This window comes from Ctenopharyngodon idella, chromosome 1 (assembly GCF_019924925.1).
Source record: "Ctenopharyngodon idella isolate HZGC_01 chromosome 1, HZGC01, whole genome shotgun sequence".
Lineage (NCBI taxonomy): Eukaryota > Metazoa > Chordata > Actinopteri > Cypriniformes > Xenocyprididae > Ctenopharyngodon > Ctenopharyngodon idella.
Genome location: NC_067220.1, coordinates 44,731,421 through 44,747,816, shown reverse-complemented (window position 1 = coordinate 44,747,816; position 16,396 = coordinate 44,731,421). Strand labels below are relative to the sequence as shown.

Genomic DNA, 16,396 nt, shown 5'->3' with positions numbered 1-16,396 from the left:
CAGAATCAACAACAGCCACAACATCTGAGAGCACAACTGTTAGTAGAATCTGTAAACTACTACCCAGCCACAACGAACTGAGAGCACAACTGTTAGTAAACATGAATCTACTACACCAGCCACAACAACTGAAAGCACGACTGTTAGTACAACTGAAACAACTACACCAGCCACAACAACTGATAGCACAACTATTAGCTACAACTGAAACAACTACACAACCACAACAACAGAATCAACATCAGCCACAACAACTGAGAGCACAACTGTTAGTCTCAACATGAAACAACTACACCAACCACAACCAACCGAATCAACATCAGCCACAACAATTGAGAGCACAATTTTCAGTACAACTGAAACAACTACACCACCCACAATAACTGAGAGCACAGCTGTTAGTACAACTGAAACAACTACTCCAGTCACAACAACTGAGAGCACAACTGTTAGTACTACTGAAACAACTATACCAGCCACAACAACTGAGAGCACAACCGAAACAACTACACCCACCACAACAACAGAATCAACATCAGCCACAACAATTGAGAGCACAATTTTCAGTACAACTGAAACAACTACACCCACCACAACAACAGAATCAACATCAGCCACAACAATTGAGAGCACAACTGTTAGTACAACTGAAACAACTACACCAGCCACAACAACTGAGAGCACAGCTGTTAGTACAACTGAAACAAATATACCAGCCACAACAACTGAGAGCACAACTGAAAGAACTACTCCAACCACAACAACAGAATCAGCAACAGCCACGACAACTGAGAGAACAACTGTTAGTACAACTGAAACAACTACACCAGCCACAACAACTCAGAGCACAACTGTTAGTACAACTGAAACAACTACACCAGCCACAACAACTGAGAGCACAACTATTAGTACAACTGAAACAACTACACCAACCACAACAACAGAATCAACATCAGCCACAGCAACTGAGAGCAGATCTGTTATTACAACTAAAACAACTTCACGAGCCACAACAACTGAGAGCACAACTGTTAGTACAACTGAAAGCACAACTGTTAGCACAACTGAGACAACTACACCATCCACAACAACAGAATCAACATCAGCCACAACTGCTGAGAGCACAACTGTTAGTACAACTGAAACATCTACACCAGCCACAACAACTGAATCAACATCAGCCACAACTGAGAGCACAACTGTTAGTACATCTGAAACATCAACACCAGCCACTACAACAGAATCAACATCAGCCACAACAACTGAGAGCACAACTGTTAGTACAACTGAGACAACTACACCAGAACCATCAACAACAACAGAATCTACAACAGCAACAGCTACTGAGAGCACAACTGTTAGTACATCTGAAACATCTACACCAGCACCAATAATAACAGAATCAGCAACAGCCACGACAACTGAGAGAACAACTGTTAGTACAACTGAAACAACAACACAAGCCACTACAACAGAATCAACATTAGCCACAACAACTGAGAGCACAACTGTTAGTACATCTGAAACATCTACACCAGCATCAATAATAACAGAATCAGCAACAACCACGACAACTGAGAGCACAACTGTTAGTACAACTGAAACATCTACACCAGCCACTACAACAGAATCAACATCAGCCACAAAAATTGAGAGCACAACTTTCAGTACAACTGAAACAACTACACCATTCACAACAACTGAGAGCACAGCTGTTAGTACAACTGAAACAACTACACCAGCCACAACAACTGTTAGTACAACTGAGACAACTACACCAGCAACAACAACTGAGAGCACAACTGTTAGTACAACTGAGACAACTACACCAGCCACAACAACTGAGAGCACAACTGTTAGTACAACTGTAACAACTACACCAGCCACAACAACTGATAGCACAACTATTAGTACAACTGAAACAACTACACCAACCACAACAACACAATCAACATCAGCCACAACAACTGAGAGCACAACTGTTAGTACAACTGAAACAACTACACCAACCACAACAACAGAATCAACATCAGCCACAACAATTGAGAGCACATTTTTCAGTACAACTGAAACAACTACACCAGCCACAACAACTGAGAGCACAGCTGTTAGTACAACTGAAACAACTACACCAGTCACAACAACTGAGAGCACAACTGTTAGTACTACTGAAACAACTATACCAGCCACAACAACTGAGAGCACAACTGAAACAACTACACCAACCACAACAACAGAATCAACATCAACCACAACAATTGAGAGCACAACTGTTAGTACATCTGAAACATCTACACCAGCACCAATAATAACAGAATCAGCAACAGCCACGACAACTGAGAGAACAACTGTTAGTACAACTGAAACAACTACACCAGCCACAAAAACTGAGAGCACAACTGTTAGTACAACTGAAAAAATTACACCAGCCACAACAACTGAGAGCACAACTATTAGTACAACTGAAACAACTGCACCAACCACAACAACAGAATCAACATCAGCCACAACATCTGAGAGCAGATCTGTTATTACAACTGAAACAACTACACCAGCCACAACAACTGAGAGCACAACTGTTAGTACAACTGAGACAACTACACCAGCCACAACAACTGAGAGCACAACTGTTAGTACAACTGAAACAACAACACCAGCCACAACAACTGAGAGCACAACTGTTAGTACAACTGAGACAACTACACCAACCACAACAACAGAAACAACATCAGCCACAACAACTGAGAGCACAACTGTTCGTACAACTGAAACAACTACACCAACCACAACAACAGAATCAACATCAGCCACAACAACTGAGAGCACAACTGTTAGTACAACTGAAACAACTACACCAGCCACAACAACTGAGAGCACAACTGTTAGCACTACTGAAATAACTACACCAGCCACAACAACTGAGAACACAACTGAAACAACTACACCAACCACAACAACTGAGACCACAAGTGTTAGTACAACCGAGACAACTACACAAGCCACAACTACTGAGAGCACAACTGTTAGTACAACTGAAACAACTACACCAGCCACAACAACTCAGAGCACAACTGTTAGTACAACTGAAACAACTACACCAGCCACAACAACTGAGAGCACAACTCTTAGTACAACTGAAACAACTACACCAGTCACAACAACTGAGAGTACAACTGTTAGTACAACTGAAACAACTACACCAACCACAACAACAGAATTAACATCAGCCACAACAACTGAGAGCACAACTGTTAGTACAACTGAAACAACTACACCAACCACAACAACAGAATCAACATCAGCCACAACAATTGAGAGCACAATTTTCAGTACAACTGAAACAACTACAACCACAACAACAGAATCAACATCAGCAACAACAACTGAGAGCACAACTGTTAGTACAACTGAAACAACTACACCAGCCACAACAACTGAGAGCACAGCTGTTAGCACAACTGAAACAAATATACCAGCCACAACAACTGAGAGCACAACTGAAACAACTACTCCAACCACAACAACAGAATCAGCAACAGCCACGACAACTGAGAGCACAACTGTTAGTACAACTGAAACAACTACACCAGCCACAACAACTGAGAGCACAACTATTAGTACAACTGAAACAACTACACCAACCACAACAACAGAATCAACATCAGCCACAGCAACTGAGAGCAGATCTGTTATTACAACTGAAACAACTTCACAAGCCACAACAGCTGAGAGCACAACTGTTAGTACAACTGAAAGCACAACTATTAGCACAACTGAGACAACTACACCAACCACAACAACAGAATCAACATCAGCCACAACTGCTGAGAGCACAACTGTTAGTACAACTGAAACATCTACACCAGCCACAACAACTGAATCAACATCAGCCACAACTGAGAGCACAACTGTTAGTACATCTGAAAAATCAATACCAGCCACTACAACAGAATCAACATCAGTCACAACAACTGAGAGCACAACTGTTAGTACAACTGAGACAACTACACCAGAACCATCAACAGAAACAGAATCTACAACAGCAACAGCTACTGTGAGCATAACTGTTAGTACATCTGAAACATCTACACCAGCACCAATAATAACAGAATCAGCAACAGCCACGACAACTGAGAGAACAACTGTTAGTACAACTGAAACAACAACACAAGCCACTACAACAGAATCAACATTAGCCACAACAACTGAGAGCACAACTGTTAGTACATCTGAAACATCTACACCAGCATCAATAATAACAGAATCAGCAACAACCACGACAACTGAGAGCACAACTGTTAGTACAACTGAAACATCTACACCAGCCACTACAACAGAATCAGCATCAGCCACAAAAATTGAGAGCACAACTTTCAGTACAACTGAAACAACTACACCATTCACAACAACTGAGAGCACAGCTGTTAGTACAACTGAAACAACTACACCAGCCACAACAACTTTCAGTACAACTGAGACAACTACACCAGCCACAACAACTGAGAGCACAACTGTTATTACAACCGATACAACTACACCAGCACCATCAACAACAACAATAGAATCTTCAATAGCAACAACAACTGAGAGCACAACTGTTAGTACAACTGAGAGAACTACACCAGCCACAACAACTGAAAGCACAACTGTTAGTACAACTGAAACAACTACACCAGCCACAACAAGTGAGAGCACAACTGTTAGTACAACTGACACAACTACACCAGCCACCACAACTGAGAGCACAACTGTTAGTACAACCGAGACAACTACACCAGCACCATCAACAACGACAGAATCTTCAACAGCAACAACAACTGATTACACAACTCTCAGTACATCTGAAACATCTACACCAGCACCAATAATAACAGAATCAGCAACAGCCACGACAACTGAGAGCACAACTGTTAGTACAACTGAAACAACTACACCAGCCACAAAAACTGAGAGCTCAACTGTTAGTACAACTGAAACTACACCAGCCACAACAACTGAGAGCACAATTGTTAGTACAACTGAATCAACTACACCAACCACAACAACAGAATCATCAGCCACAACAACTGAGAGCACAACTGTTAGTACAACTGAAACAACTACACCAGCCACAACAACTGAGAGCACAACTTTTAGTACAACTGAATCAACTACACCAGCCACAACAACTGAAAGCACAACTGTTAGTACAACTGAAACAACTACACCAGCCACAACAACTGAGAGCACAACTGTTAGTACAACTGAAACAACTACACCAGCCACTACAACAGAATCAACATCAGCCACAACAACTGAGAGCACAACTTTCAGTACAACTGAAACAACTACACCGGTCACAACAACTGAGAGCACAGCTGTTAGTACAACTGAAACAACTACACCAGCCACAACAACTGAGAGTACAACTGTTAGTACAACTGAAACAACTACACCAGCCACAACAACTGAGAGCACAACTGAAACAACTACACCAACCACAACAACTGAGACCACAACTGTTAGTACAGCTGAGATAACTACACCAGCCACAACAACTGAGAGCACAACTGTTAGTACAACTGCAACATCTACACCAGCACCAATAATAACAGAATCAGCAACAGCTACGACAACTGAGAGAACAATTGTTAGTACAACTGAAACAACAACACCGGCCACTACAACAGAATCAACATCAGCCACAACAACTGAGAGCACAACTGTTAGTACAACTGAAACAACTACACCAGCACCATCAACAACAACAGAATCTACAACAGCAACAACAACTGAGAGCACAACTGTTAGTACATCTGAAACATCTAAACCAGCACCAATAATAACAGAATCAGCAACAGCCACGACAACTGAGAGAACAACTGTTAGTTCAACTGAAATAACTACACCAGCTACAACAACTGATAGCACAACTGTTAGTACAACTGAATCAACTACACCAGCCACAACAACTGAGAGCACAACTGTTAGTACAACTGAAACAACTACACCAGCCACAACAACTGAGAGCACAACTGTTAGTACAACTGAGACAACTACACCAGCCACAACAACTGAAAGCACAACTGTTAGTACAACTGAAACAACTACACCAGCCACAACAACTGAGAGTACAACTGTTAGTTCTACTGAAACAACTACACCATCCACAACAACTGAGAGCACAACTGTTAGTACAACTGAAACAACTACACCAGCCACAACAACTGAGAGCACAACTGAAACAACTACACCAACCACAACAACTGAGATCACAACTGTTAGTACAACCGAGACAACTACACAAGCCACAATAACTGAGAGCACAACTGTTAGTACAACTGAAACAACTACACCATCCACAACAACTGAGAGCACAACTCTTAGTACAACTGAAACAACTACACCAGTCACAACAACTGAGAGCACAGCTGTTAGTACAACTGAAACAACTACACAAGCCACAACAACTGTGAGCACAACTGTTAGTACAACTGAGATGACTACACCAACCACGACAACAGAATCAACATCAGCCACAACAATTGAGAGCACAACTGTTGGTACAACTGAAACAACTATACCAGCCACAACAACTGAGAGCACAACTGTTAGTACAACTGAGACAACTACACCAGCACCACCAACAACAACAGAATCTTCAACAGCAACAACTGAGAGCACAACTGTTAGTACATCTGAAACATCTACACCAGCACCAATAATAACAGAATCAGCAACAGCCACGACAACTGAAAGAACTGTTAGTACAACTGAAACAACAACACCAGCCACTACAACAGAATCAACATCAGCCACAACAATTGAGAGCACAACTGTTAGTACAACTGAGACAACTACACCAGCACCATCAACAACAACAGAATCTACAACAGCAACAACAACTGAGAGCACATCTGTTAGTACAACTGAGACAACTACACCAGCACCATCAACAACAACAGAATCTACAACAGCAACAACAACTGAGAGCACAACTGTTAGTACAACTGACAGAACTACAACAGCCACAACAACTGAGAGCACAACTGTTAGTACAACTGAAACAACTACACCAACCACAACAACTGAGATCACAACTGTTAGTACAACCGAGACAACTACACAAGCCACAACAACTGAGAGCACAACTGTTAGTACAACTGAAACAACTACACCATCCACAACAACTGAGAGCACAACTGTTAGTACAACTGAAACAACTACACCAGCCACAACAACTGAGAGCACAACTGTTAGTACAACTGAATCAACTACACCAGCCACAACAACTGAGAGCACAACTGTTAGTACAACTGAAACAACTACACCAGCCACAACAACTGAGAGTACAACTGTTAGTACAACTGAAACAACTACACCAGCCACAACAACTGAGAGCACAACTGAAACAACTACACCAACCACAACAACTGAGACCACAACTGTTAGTACAGCTGAGATAACTACACCAGCCACAACAACTGAGAGCACAACTGTTAGTACAACTGAAACAACTACTCCAGCCACAACAACTGAGAGCACAACTGTTAGCACAACAGAATCAACATCAGCCACAACAACTGAGAGCACAACTGTTAGTACAACTGAAACAACTACTCCAGCCACAACAACAGAATCAACATCAGCCACAACAACTGAGAGCACAACTGTTAGTACAACTGAAACAACTACACCAACCACAACAACAGAATCATCAGCCACAACAACTGAGAGCACAACTGTTAGTACAACTGAAACAACTACACCAACCACAACAACAGAATCATCAGCCACAACAACTGAGAGCACAACTGTTAGTACAACTGAAACAACTACACCAGCCACAACAACTCAGAGCACAACTGTTAGTACAACTGAATCAACTACACCAGCCACAACAACTGAGAGCACAACTGTTAGTACAACTGAAACAACTACACCAACCACAACAACAGAATCATCAGCCACAACAACTCAGAGCACAACTGTTAGTACAACTGAAACAACTACACCAGCCACAACAACTGAGAGCACAACTGTTAGTACAACTGAATCAACTACACCAGCCAGAACAACTGAGAGCACAACTGTTAGTACAACTGAAACAACTACACCAGCCACAACAACTGAGAGCACAACTGTTAGTACTACTGAAACAACTACACCATCCACAACAACTGAGAGCACAACTGTTAGTACAACTAAAACAACTACACCAGCCACAACAACTGAGAGCACAACTGAAACAACTACACCAACCACAACAACTGAGATCACAACTGTTAGTACAACCAAGACAACTACACAAGCCACAACAACTGAGAGCACAACTGTTAGTACAACTGAAACAACTACACCAGCCACAACAACTGAGAGCACAACTCTTAGTACAACTGAAACAACTACACCAGTCACAACAACTGAGAGCACAGCTGTTAGTACAACTGAAACAATTACTCCAGCCACAACAACTGTGAGCACAACTGTTAGTACAACTGAGACAACTACACCAACCACAACAACTGAAATCACGACTGTTAGTACAACTGAAACAACTACACCAGCCACAACAACTGAGAGCACAACTGTTAGTACAACTGAGATGACTACACCAACCACGACAACAGAATCAACATCAGCCACAACAATTGAGAGCACAACTGTTGGTACATCTGAAACATCTACACCAGCACCAATAATAACAGAATCAACAACAGCCACAACAACTGAGAGCACAGCTGTTAGTACAACTGAAACAACTATACCAGCCTCAACAACTGAGAGCTCAACTGTTAGTACAACTGAGACAACTACACCAGCACCATCAACAACAACAGAATCTACAACAGCAACAACAACTGAGAGCACAACTGTTAGTACATCTGAAACATCTACACCAGGACCAATAATAACAGAATCAGCAACAGCCACGACAACTGAGAGCACAACTGTTAGTACAACTGAAACAACTTCACCAGCCACAACAACTGAGAGCACAACTGTTAGTACAACTGAATCAACTACACCAGCCACAACAACTGAGAGCACAACTGTTAGTACAACTGAGATGACTACACCAACCACGACAACAGAATCAACATCAGCCACAACAATTGAGAGCACAACTGTTGGTACATCTGAAACATCTACACTAACACCAATAATAACAGAATCAGCAACAGCCACGACAACTGAGATAACAACTGTTAGTACAACTGAAACAACAACACAAGCCACTACAACAGAATCAACATCAGCCACAACAACTGAGAGCACAACTGTTAGTACAACTGAAACAACTATACCTGCCACAACAACTGAGAGCACAACTGTTAGTACAACTGAGACAACTACACCAGCCACAACAACTGAGAGCACAACTGTTAGTACAACTGAGATGACTACACCACCAACAACAACAGAATCTTCAACAGCAACAACTGAGAGCACAACTGTTAGTACACCTGAAACATCTACACCAGCACCAATAATAACAGAATCAGCAACAGCCACGACAACTGAGAGAACAAATGTTAGTACAACTGAAACAACAACACAAGCCACTACAACAGAATCAACATCAGCCACAACAACTGAGAGCACCACTGTTAGTACAACTGAAACAACTACACCAGCCACAACAACTGAGAGCACAACTGTTAGTACAACTGAATCAACTACACCAGCCACAACAACTGAGAGCACAACTGTTAGTACAACTGAAACATCTACACCAACCACAATAACAGAATCAACATCAGCCACAACAACTGAGAGCACAACTGTTAGTACAACTGAGACAACTACACCAGCCACAACAACTGAAAGCACAACTGTTAGTACAACTGAGACAAGTACACCAACCCCAATAACAGAATCATCAGCCACAATAACTGAGAGCACAACTGTTAGTACAACTGAAACAACCACACCAGCCACAACAACTGAAAGCACAACTGTTAGTACAACTGAAACAACTACACCAGCCACAACAACTGAGAGCACAACTGTTAGTACAACTGAGACAACTACACCAGCCACAACAACTGAAAGCACAACTGTTAGTACAACTGAAACAACAACACAAGCCACTACAACAGAATCAACATCAGCCACAACAACTGAAAGCACAACTGTTAGTACATCTGAAACATCTACACAAGCACCAATAATAACAGAATCAGCAACAGCCATGACAACTGAGAGAACAACTGTTAGTACAACTGAAACAACAACACAAGCCACTACAACAGAATCAACATCAGCCACAACAACTGAGAGCACAACTGTTAGTACAACTGAAACAACTACACCAGCCACAACAACTGAGAGCACAACTGTTAGTACAACTGAATCAACTACACCAGCCACAACAACTGAGAGCACAACTGTTAGTACAACTGAAACAACTACACCAATCACAATAACAGAATCAACATCAGCCACAACAACTGAGAGCACAACTGTTAGTTCAACTGAAACAACTACACCAGCCACAACAACTGAGAGCACAACTGTTAGTACAACTGAGACAACTACACCAACCCCAACAACCGAATCATCAGCCACAACAACTGAGAGCACAACTGTTAGTACAACTGAAACAACTACACCAGCCACAACAACTGAAAGCACAACTTTTAGTACAACTGAGACAACTACACCAGCCACAACAACTGAGAGCACAACTGTTAGTACAACTGAAACAACTACAACAGCCACAACAACTGGGAGCACAGCTGTTAGTACAACTGAAACAACTACACCAGCCACAACAACTGAGAACACAACTTTCAGTACAACTGAAACAATTCCACCAACCACAACAACAGAATCAACATCAGCCACAACAACTGAGAGCACAAGTGTTAGTACAACTGAAACAACTACACCAACCACAACAACAGAATCAACATCAGGAACAACAACTGAGAGCAGAACTGTTAGTACAACTGAAACCACTACACCAGCCACAACAACTGAGAGCACAACTGTTAGTACAACTAAAACCACTACACCAGCCACAACAACTGAGAGCACAACTGTTAGTACAACTGAAACAACTATACCAACCACAACAACAGAATCAACATCAGCCACAACAACTGAGAGCACAACTTTCAGTACAACTGAAACAACTACACCAACCACAACAACAGAATCAACATCAGCCACAACAACTGAGAGCACAACTGTTAGTACAACTGAGACAACTACACCAGCCACAACTGAGAGCACAACTTTCAGTACAAATGAAACTACACCAACCACCACAACAGAATCAACATCAGCCACAACAACTGAGAGCACAAGTTTTAGTACAACTGAATCAACTACACCAGCCACAACAACTGAGAGCACAACTGTTAGTACAACTGAAACAACTACACCAGCCACAACAACAGACTCAACATCAGCCACAACAACTGAGAGCAAAACTGTTAGTTCACATAACGTGCGAGCAAAGCTGGAGTTTCGCTCTGTAGACACATTCATAAATGAACTCAATAATACAAACTCCCAGGCTTTCAAGAACAGGGCTCAGCTTGTTATGGACATTGTGAGTTAAAACCCACTTACCATATTCACTCAGTTTTTCTTGATTAAATGCATAATGTAATGTATTATATTGTAACTCTCTGTATTTTTTACAGCTTAAAGCCATCTATATCAAGTATCCTTCCTTCATACATATCCTTGTCCTAGGATTCAGGTAAACATATCAAACATATCATTTTGAAATATTACTTATTTTATGTAGAAACTGTTGTTGAAACTGTGACAGAGATAGCAGGAAAGTGCAATAAACAAAATATTTAATGGTCAGATATGCATATTAGGAGGACATCCAATATGACAGTGTTTCTTGGCTTCACCAAGACAAATTCCTTGTGTGTGTGTGTGTGTGTGTGTGTGTGTAAACATTCTTTGCACTAAAGCTCATTCTCATTGTGAAAATTTTAATCCAGGCCAGGATCAGTCATTACCACTACAGAACTAGCTTTCAACTCTTCACAGTCTGTGCCATCAGACCATGATATCGCAACTTCATTATTGAGTAACACAACAGCTGTCAAGGCCCTGAACATGAGTTCTAATACTGTCATGGTTAATGATAAAGGTAGGTCTGAAAACATCTGAAATCAAATTGTATTAAGAATCTTTTTATTTCTGTAAGACTGTAAATTTTATAACACAATTGATAACCTATTATTTTTCAATGCACATACAAATATGTTTCTTTTGTCATGCTGAAATTAAGTTCCATCTAAACTGATATGCATATTCTAATTCCAGAATTTACAATAGTGACAACCTCTACTGCTCCAACAACAGAAACAACTGTAGTCACAACAACTCTTGTTGGAACATCCACCAGCAGTTTAGCAGTTACCACTACAGTGCAACCAACAGCTTCTTCATTGACCTCGACCACTCTCTCCTCAACAGTCTTTGACAGAACAACTATTAGTACATCTGGAATGTCTACAAGACCAACAACAGCATTCTCTGCCTTCATGAGTACAGCCAAAATGTCTACAAGACCAACAACAGCATTCTCAGCTCTCATGACAAATATCACAAGTGCAGCAATGTACACAGGACCAAAAACAACAACTTCAGTTTTTACTTCATTGACTCCCTCTTCAACTACATTCAAGACTACGACTGGTAGTACAACTAGAACATCAACAAAATCATTTGCCTCAACCACTAATACAACCACTGCCTCAACCACTAATACAACCACTGCCTCAACCACTAATACAACAACAACAACAAGACCCTCGACATCTTCCACAACTAAAGTGACTACAATTTCAACTACAAGATTTGTACCCGTGTATCTAACAGACCTGGTGTTCCGTTCTTTTGACATATATATTGTTGAACTCAACGATTCAAACTCTCAGGCTTTCAAGACAAGGGCTCAGCTTGTCATAGCACAGGTGAGTTAAAATTCACTCACTAGATTCACAGGAGGCAGACAGATATTTTTACTGTACTTAGGAGAAAAGACCACAGATATTTTAGAGTTTGTTAGGATATTATTATTATTTTTTTTTAATTGATTAGTTTACCATAAATAAATGACACGCTTTGTTTTTCCTTCACGAATAATAATATTCCTCTGGAAATCAATAGTTAATTTCATAAACAAAAAAAAGTTAATTCTCATCATGGTTGACTGCCTGTTATTGTATGTTGCAGCTTGACCCAATCTACAGAGCCAGATATCCTTCCTTCATCAGAGTGATTGTCATAAGTTTCAGGTAAATACCCAATGCTGATTAATATTTGTGCGCTGTGTGTGTGTTATGGTGTTCTTAAAAAAAAAAAAAAAAAAAAAAAAAAAAATGCCATATACCAGGGATTCCCAAAGTGTGGCGAGCTGCCACCAGGGGGTGCGCGAGAGGAAAAATGTAATGGCGGTCTTTTTAAGTGGGATTTTCCCATACAATAAAAAAAAACATGAACAGTAAACATTTCCTTTGTAATCGCTTTTATTTTAAATAAAAAATTATAATTTATTAGTTTTTGATAGAAACGTAGAAGAAGACAGCAGCGCACTGCTCTTCTTTTATGCACTGCAAGCTAGGTTATATGCGTGCCAACTCGTTTCATTCATTCCATATATAGGCTATATTATAAATATGCTTAACTGGCTGAAATCAGGGAAACTGTCAAGTGGGACGTCTTATCTATTTCGGAGCTTATTCTCTTTAATGTTGTGGATCGTTTGTAACTTCATTGCAATTTAATTCAATGTACTGTCGTTCTAATTTCCATAACCGTTGTGTTATGATGATGATGATGATGCTAGCTCCACGGTCATTTAATAGGCCTAGCCTATTGCTGCAATGTTTCTTTTACGCGGCTGAAAATAACCGTGCTTTCTGTTACTGAGTCTGTGTCTGTCACTCGTCCTCTTAAAAGTGGAAGCTTGTGCGTAGCTTTGTTGCATTATATTGAAACTTTGTTGATGTTGTTATTGTCATGCGTGTTCTGGTTATTTGCGCATGATTAAACATGAGTCTTTATATGGCGATAAAACAAAGCTTTGTTGCGTTTTTTTTCTGAAGTGGGGATTGGGGGTGCGCCTACCGGTTGGGACATAGAAGGGGGTGCGCAGGAAAAAAAGTTTGGGAACCTCTGCCATATACAGTACTTATTATATAATGGTAATATGCTCATATTATGGAATCCTGTATGATATTCTTTTATACTGTATATTCCAGCCCAGGGTCAATCATCACAACAACACAACTAGTTTTCAACTCCACGGAAACTGTCCCATCAGTTGGAGAGATTTCAAACACCCTCTTGACAGCAGTAGGAACAGGAGTTGTCAATCCACTGAACATAATTCCTTCGTCAGTTTCAGTCAATGGTTCAGGTAAATTTGATTGCATTTCAAAACATCTCTTGCAAATGTGACAGATCTCAGGACCTGTGCATTGCACTTTTGCTCCTAGATCTTGTAGAATTTATAATTTCCTATAGCTCTAGTCTATACAGATATAACACACAAAACATACAGTACATTTGGAGTGGAATGAAACAAAGAAAGCCCTAATACCTTATATTCTGTTTATCTAATTTGTTCATCTTTTCCTTACAGTTATTGCTACGACTGTAGCTGCTTTAACTACAGTGTCAAGTGGATTAAAGATTGAATTCAGTCTGCTCCAAACAACATGGCTCATTATTATGGCAAAAATATTAAGGCTTTTCCTATAGATCCTTTAACAATGAATCAACCAAGGATGCAATTTCAGCAAAGCATGCTCTAATGAATTATACTAGCAAATTATATTATTTACGTATGTGTATTATGCATTATTTACTGTTGTAGCAAAATCTTAAAATATGACAATGGCTATATAAATAGAAGCCTAAAATTGCATTGATTTTCAAGAGCACAATTTGTAAAGAGAAAAAATATTATATATTTATCAGAGGTTGTTGAGATTTATCCTATTTTGATATTGTTCCTCACAGTATTTTTATATGTAATACTTTTGTTCAGCTGTCTGCAGGTTAAAGACTCTTTATAGTTTTATTTTGTCTAGTATATGCCAACATTGCAATATCTTATATCTTGTAATAATCAAATAAACATATTTATTGAGTTCATATAATCCAAAATTGTTTTATATAAAACCACCAATTGTGTGAAATGAGAAAGAGATGAAAATGAAGAGATCATAAAAATATGAAGGATTTAAACACATACTTTTGTATGTGTTTGTTTACATCTAAAGAAATACATGTGTATATATCCACAATGAATGTAAAACATAGGCTTATTTAAAAAAAAATGTATAGTATAGTAAAGTATATATATTTATTTAAAATGTACAAGGTTTTATGTTAATTTAAATAAAGACTTGGTGTAACTTTAACCTGTGCACAATTTCTTCCATTGCACTTCCATTTCTATATACAGTAAATGCCTGTGTCCAACATAGCCACCTGTAACCATTCTGGTGTGCAAGGGATGTTTGCCATAAAGTCTTAATGACCAAAAGTACATTCGTTAACTTTGAGCACAGACCACGGCCACAATGGGAAGGATTTGCATGCAGGTATGATGTTCATTATTCATCAGGATCAGTGTCCAGATGTTTTATTAACAGATCATGTTAGTATTGTGTATTTACCTTGGTAACTATAGTCTCCGTAACCTTATCCCAAAATACCCATTAATTTTCACTTTGTGTTATTTTCTATATTTTTTATGACTGGACATCACGCAAAAAAAAAAAAAAAATATATATATATATATATGACATTTTGAAAATTATGAAATAAAAATATACCTTATGATTTATTTATTTGTAAACCTTTTTATTAAAAAAAATCAGAATTACTGAGATATCACTGGTCGCGTCGGAGGACACATTCCAAGGTAGGAAGGCTTTGAATCCAATGTTAGCTTCACTTCCTGTCTCCTGAGATACCTTCATCTGATCAATTTTTGAATGCAGCATTAATTTCGCTGCCTTTGAAATCCCACAATTCTATTCTTTCCTTTCTGTGACAGTTGAGCTAAGGGCCCATTTACACGACACCATTTTCAACTAAAAACGGAAAACTTTTTATGCGTTTTGGCCATTCATTTACAGTACAACAGCGTTTTGGTGGCCTGAAAAAGCAAACTTTTGAAAACGGGTTTCAAAGTGCAAGTTTTTGAAAACGGTCTCCATGTAAACAACAAAAACACAAATCTGTGAAAACGAATAGGTCATGCACATGGGTATGACATGTTCAGTCTCTGGTGTTTCATCGCCATCTAATGGCCTGGCAGCAGAATACAGCATTTTTAGTCATTTTTACAGATTCATATGAATGGGGATCGTTTTGGCAATGTTATTGTCTGTACGCAGAAAACTCAAAGGAAAAACTCAGT

The 16,396-nt window shown here is 39.7% G+C and overlaps 3 protein-coding genes across 3 annotated transcripts; all 3 read left to right on the top strand.

Annotated features, from left to right (window-relative positions):
• Positions 1 to 427: 427 nt before the first annotated feature.
• Positions 428 to 8,536, top strand: LOC127512417 (mucin-2-like; the record flags this gene model as incomplete). The annotated part of the gene is made up of 9 exons (XM_051893301.1): positions 428 to 637; positions 1,070 to 1,357; positions 1,769 to 1,981; positions 2,594 to 2,830; positions 2,987 to 3,252; positions 4,032 to 4,054; positions 5,814 to 6,388; positions 6,809 to 7,969; positions 8,063 to 8,536. Coding segments are annotated over 9 exons (3,447 nt in total), but the record flags the coding sequence as incomplete, so codon positions are not given.
• Positions 8,537 to 9,049: 513 nt separating this feature from the next.
• Positions 9,050 to 11,551, top strand: LOC127512391 (mucin-5AC-like). The gene is made up of 4 exons (XM_051893243.1): positions 9,050 to 9,440; positions 9,486 to 9,821; positions 9,867 to 10,121; positions 10,167 to 11,551. The coding sequence occupies exons 1-4, from the start codon at positions 9,050 to 9,052 to the stop codon at positions 11,549 to 11,551; spliced, it is 2,367 nt and encodes a 788-aa protein (XP_051749203.1).
• Positions 11,552 to 11,642: 91 nt separating this feature from the next.
• On the top strand, positions 11,643 to 15,299 carry LOC127519982 (uncharacterized). Its single transcript, XM_051907670.1, has 6 exons — positions 11,643 to 11,695; positions 11,952 to 12,103; positions 12,280 to 12,932; positions 13,195 to 13,256; positions 14,223 to 14,380; positions 14,606 to 15,299. The coding sequence occupies exons 2-6, from the start codon at positions 12,070 to 12,072 to the stop codon at positions 14,722 to 14,724; spliced, it is 1,026 nt and encodes a 341-aa protein (XP_051763630.1). The 5' UTR covers positions 11,643 to 11,695; positions 11,952 to 12,069; the 3' UTR covers positions 14,725 to 15,299.
• Positions 15,300 to 16,396: the final 1,097 nt, after the last annotated feature.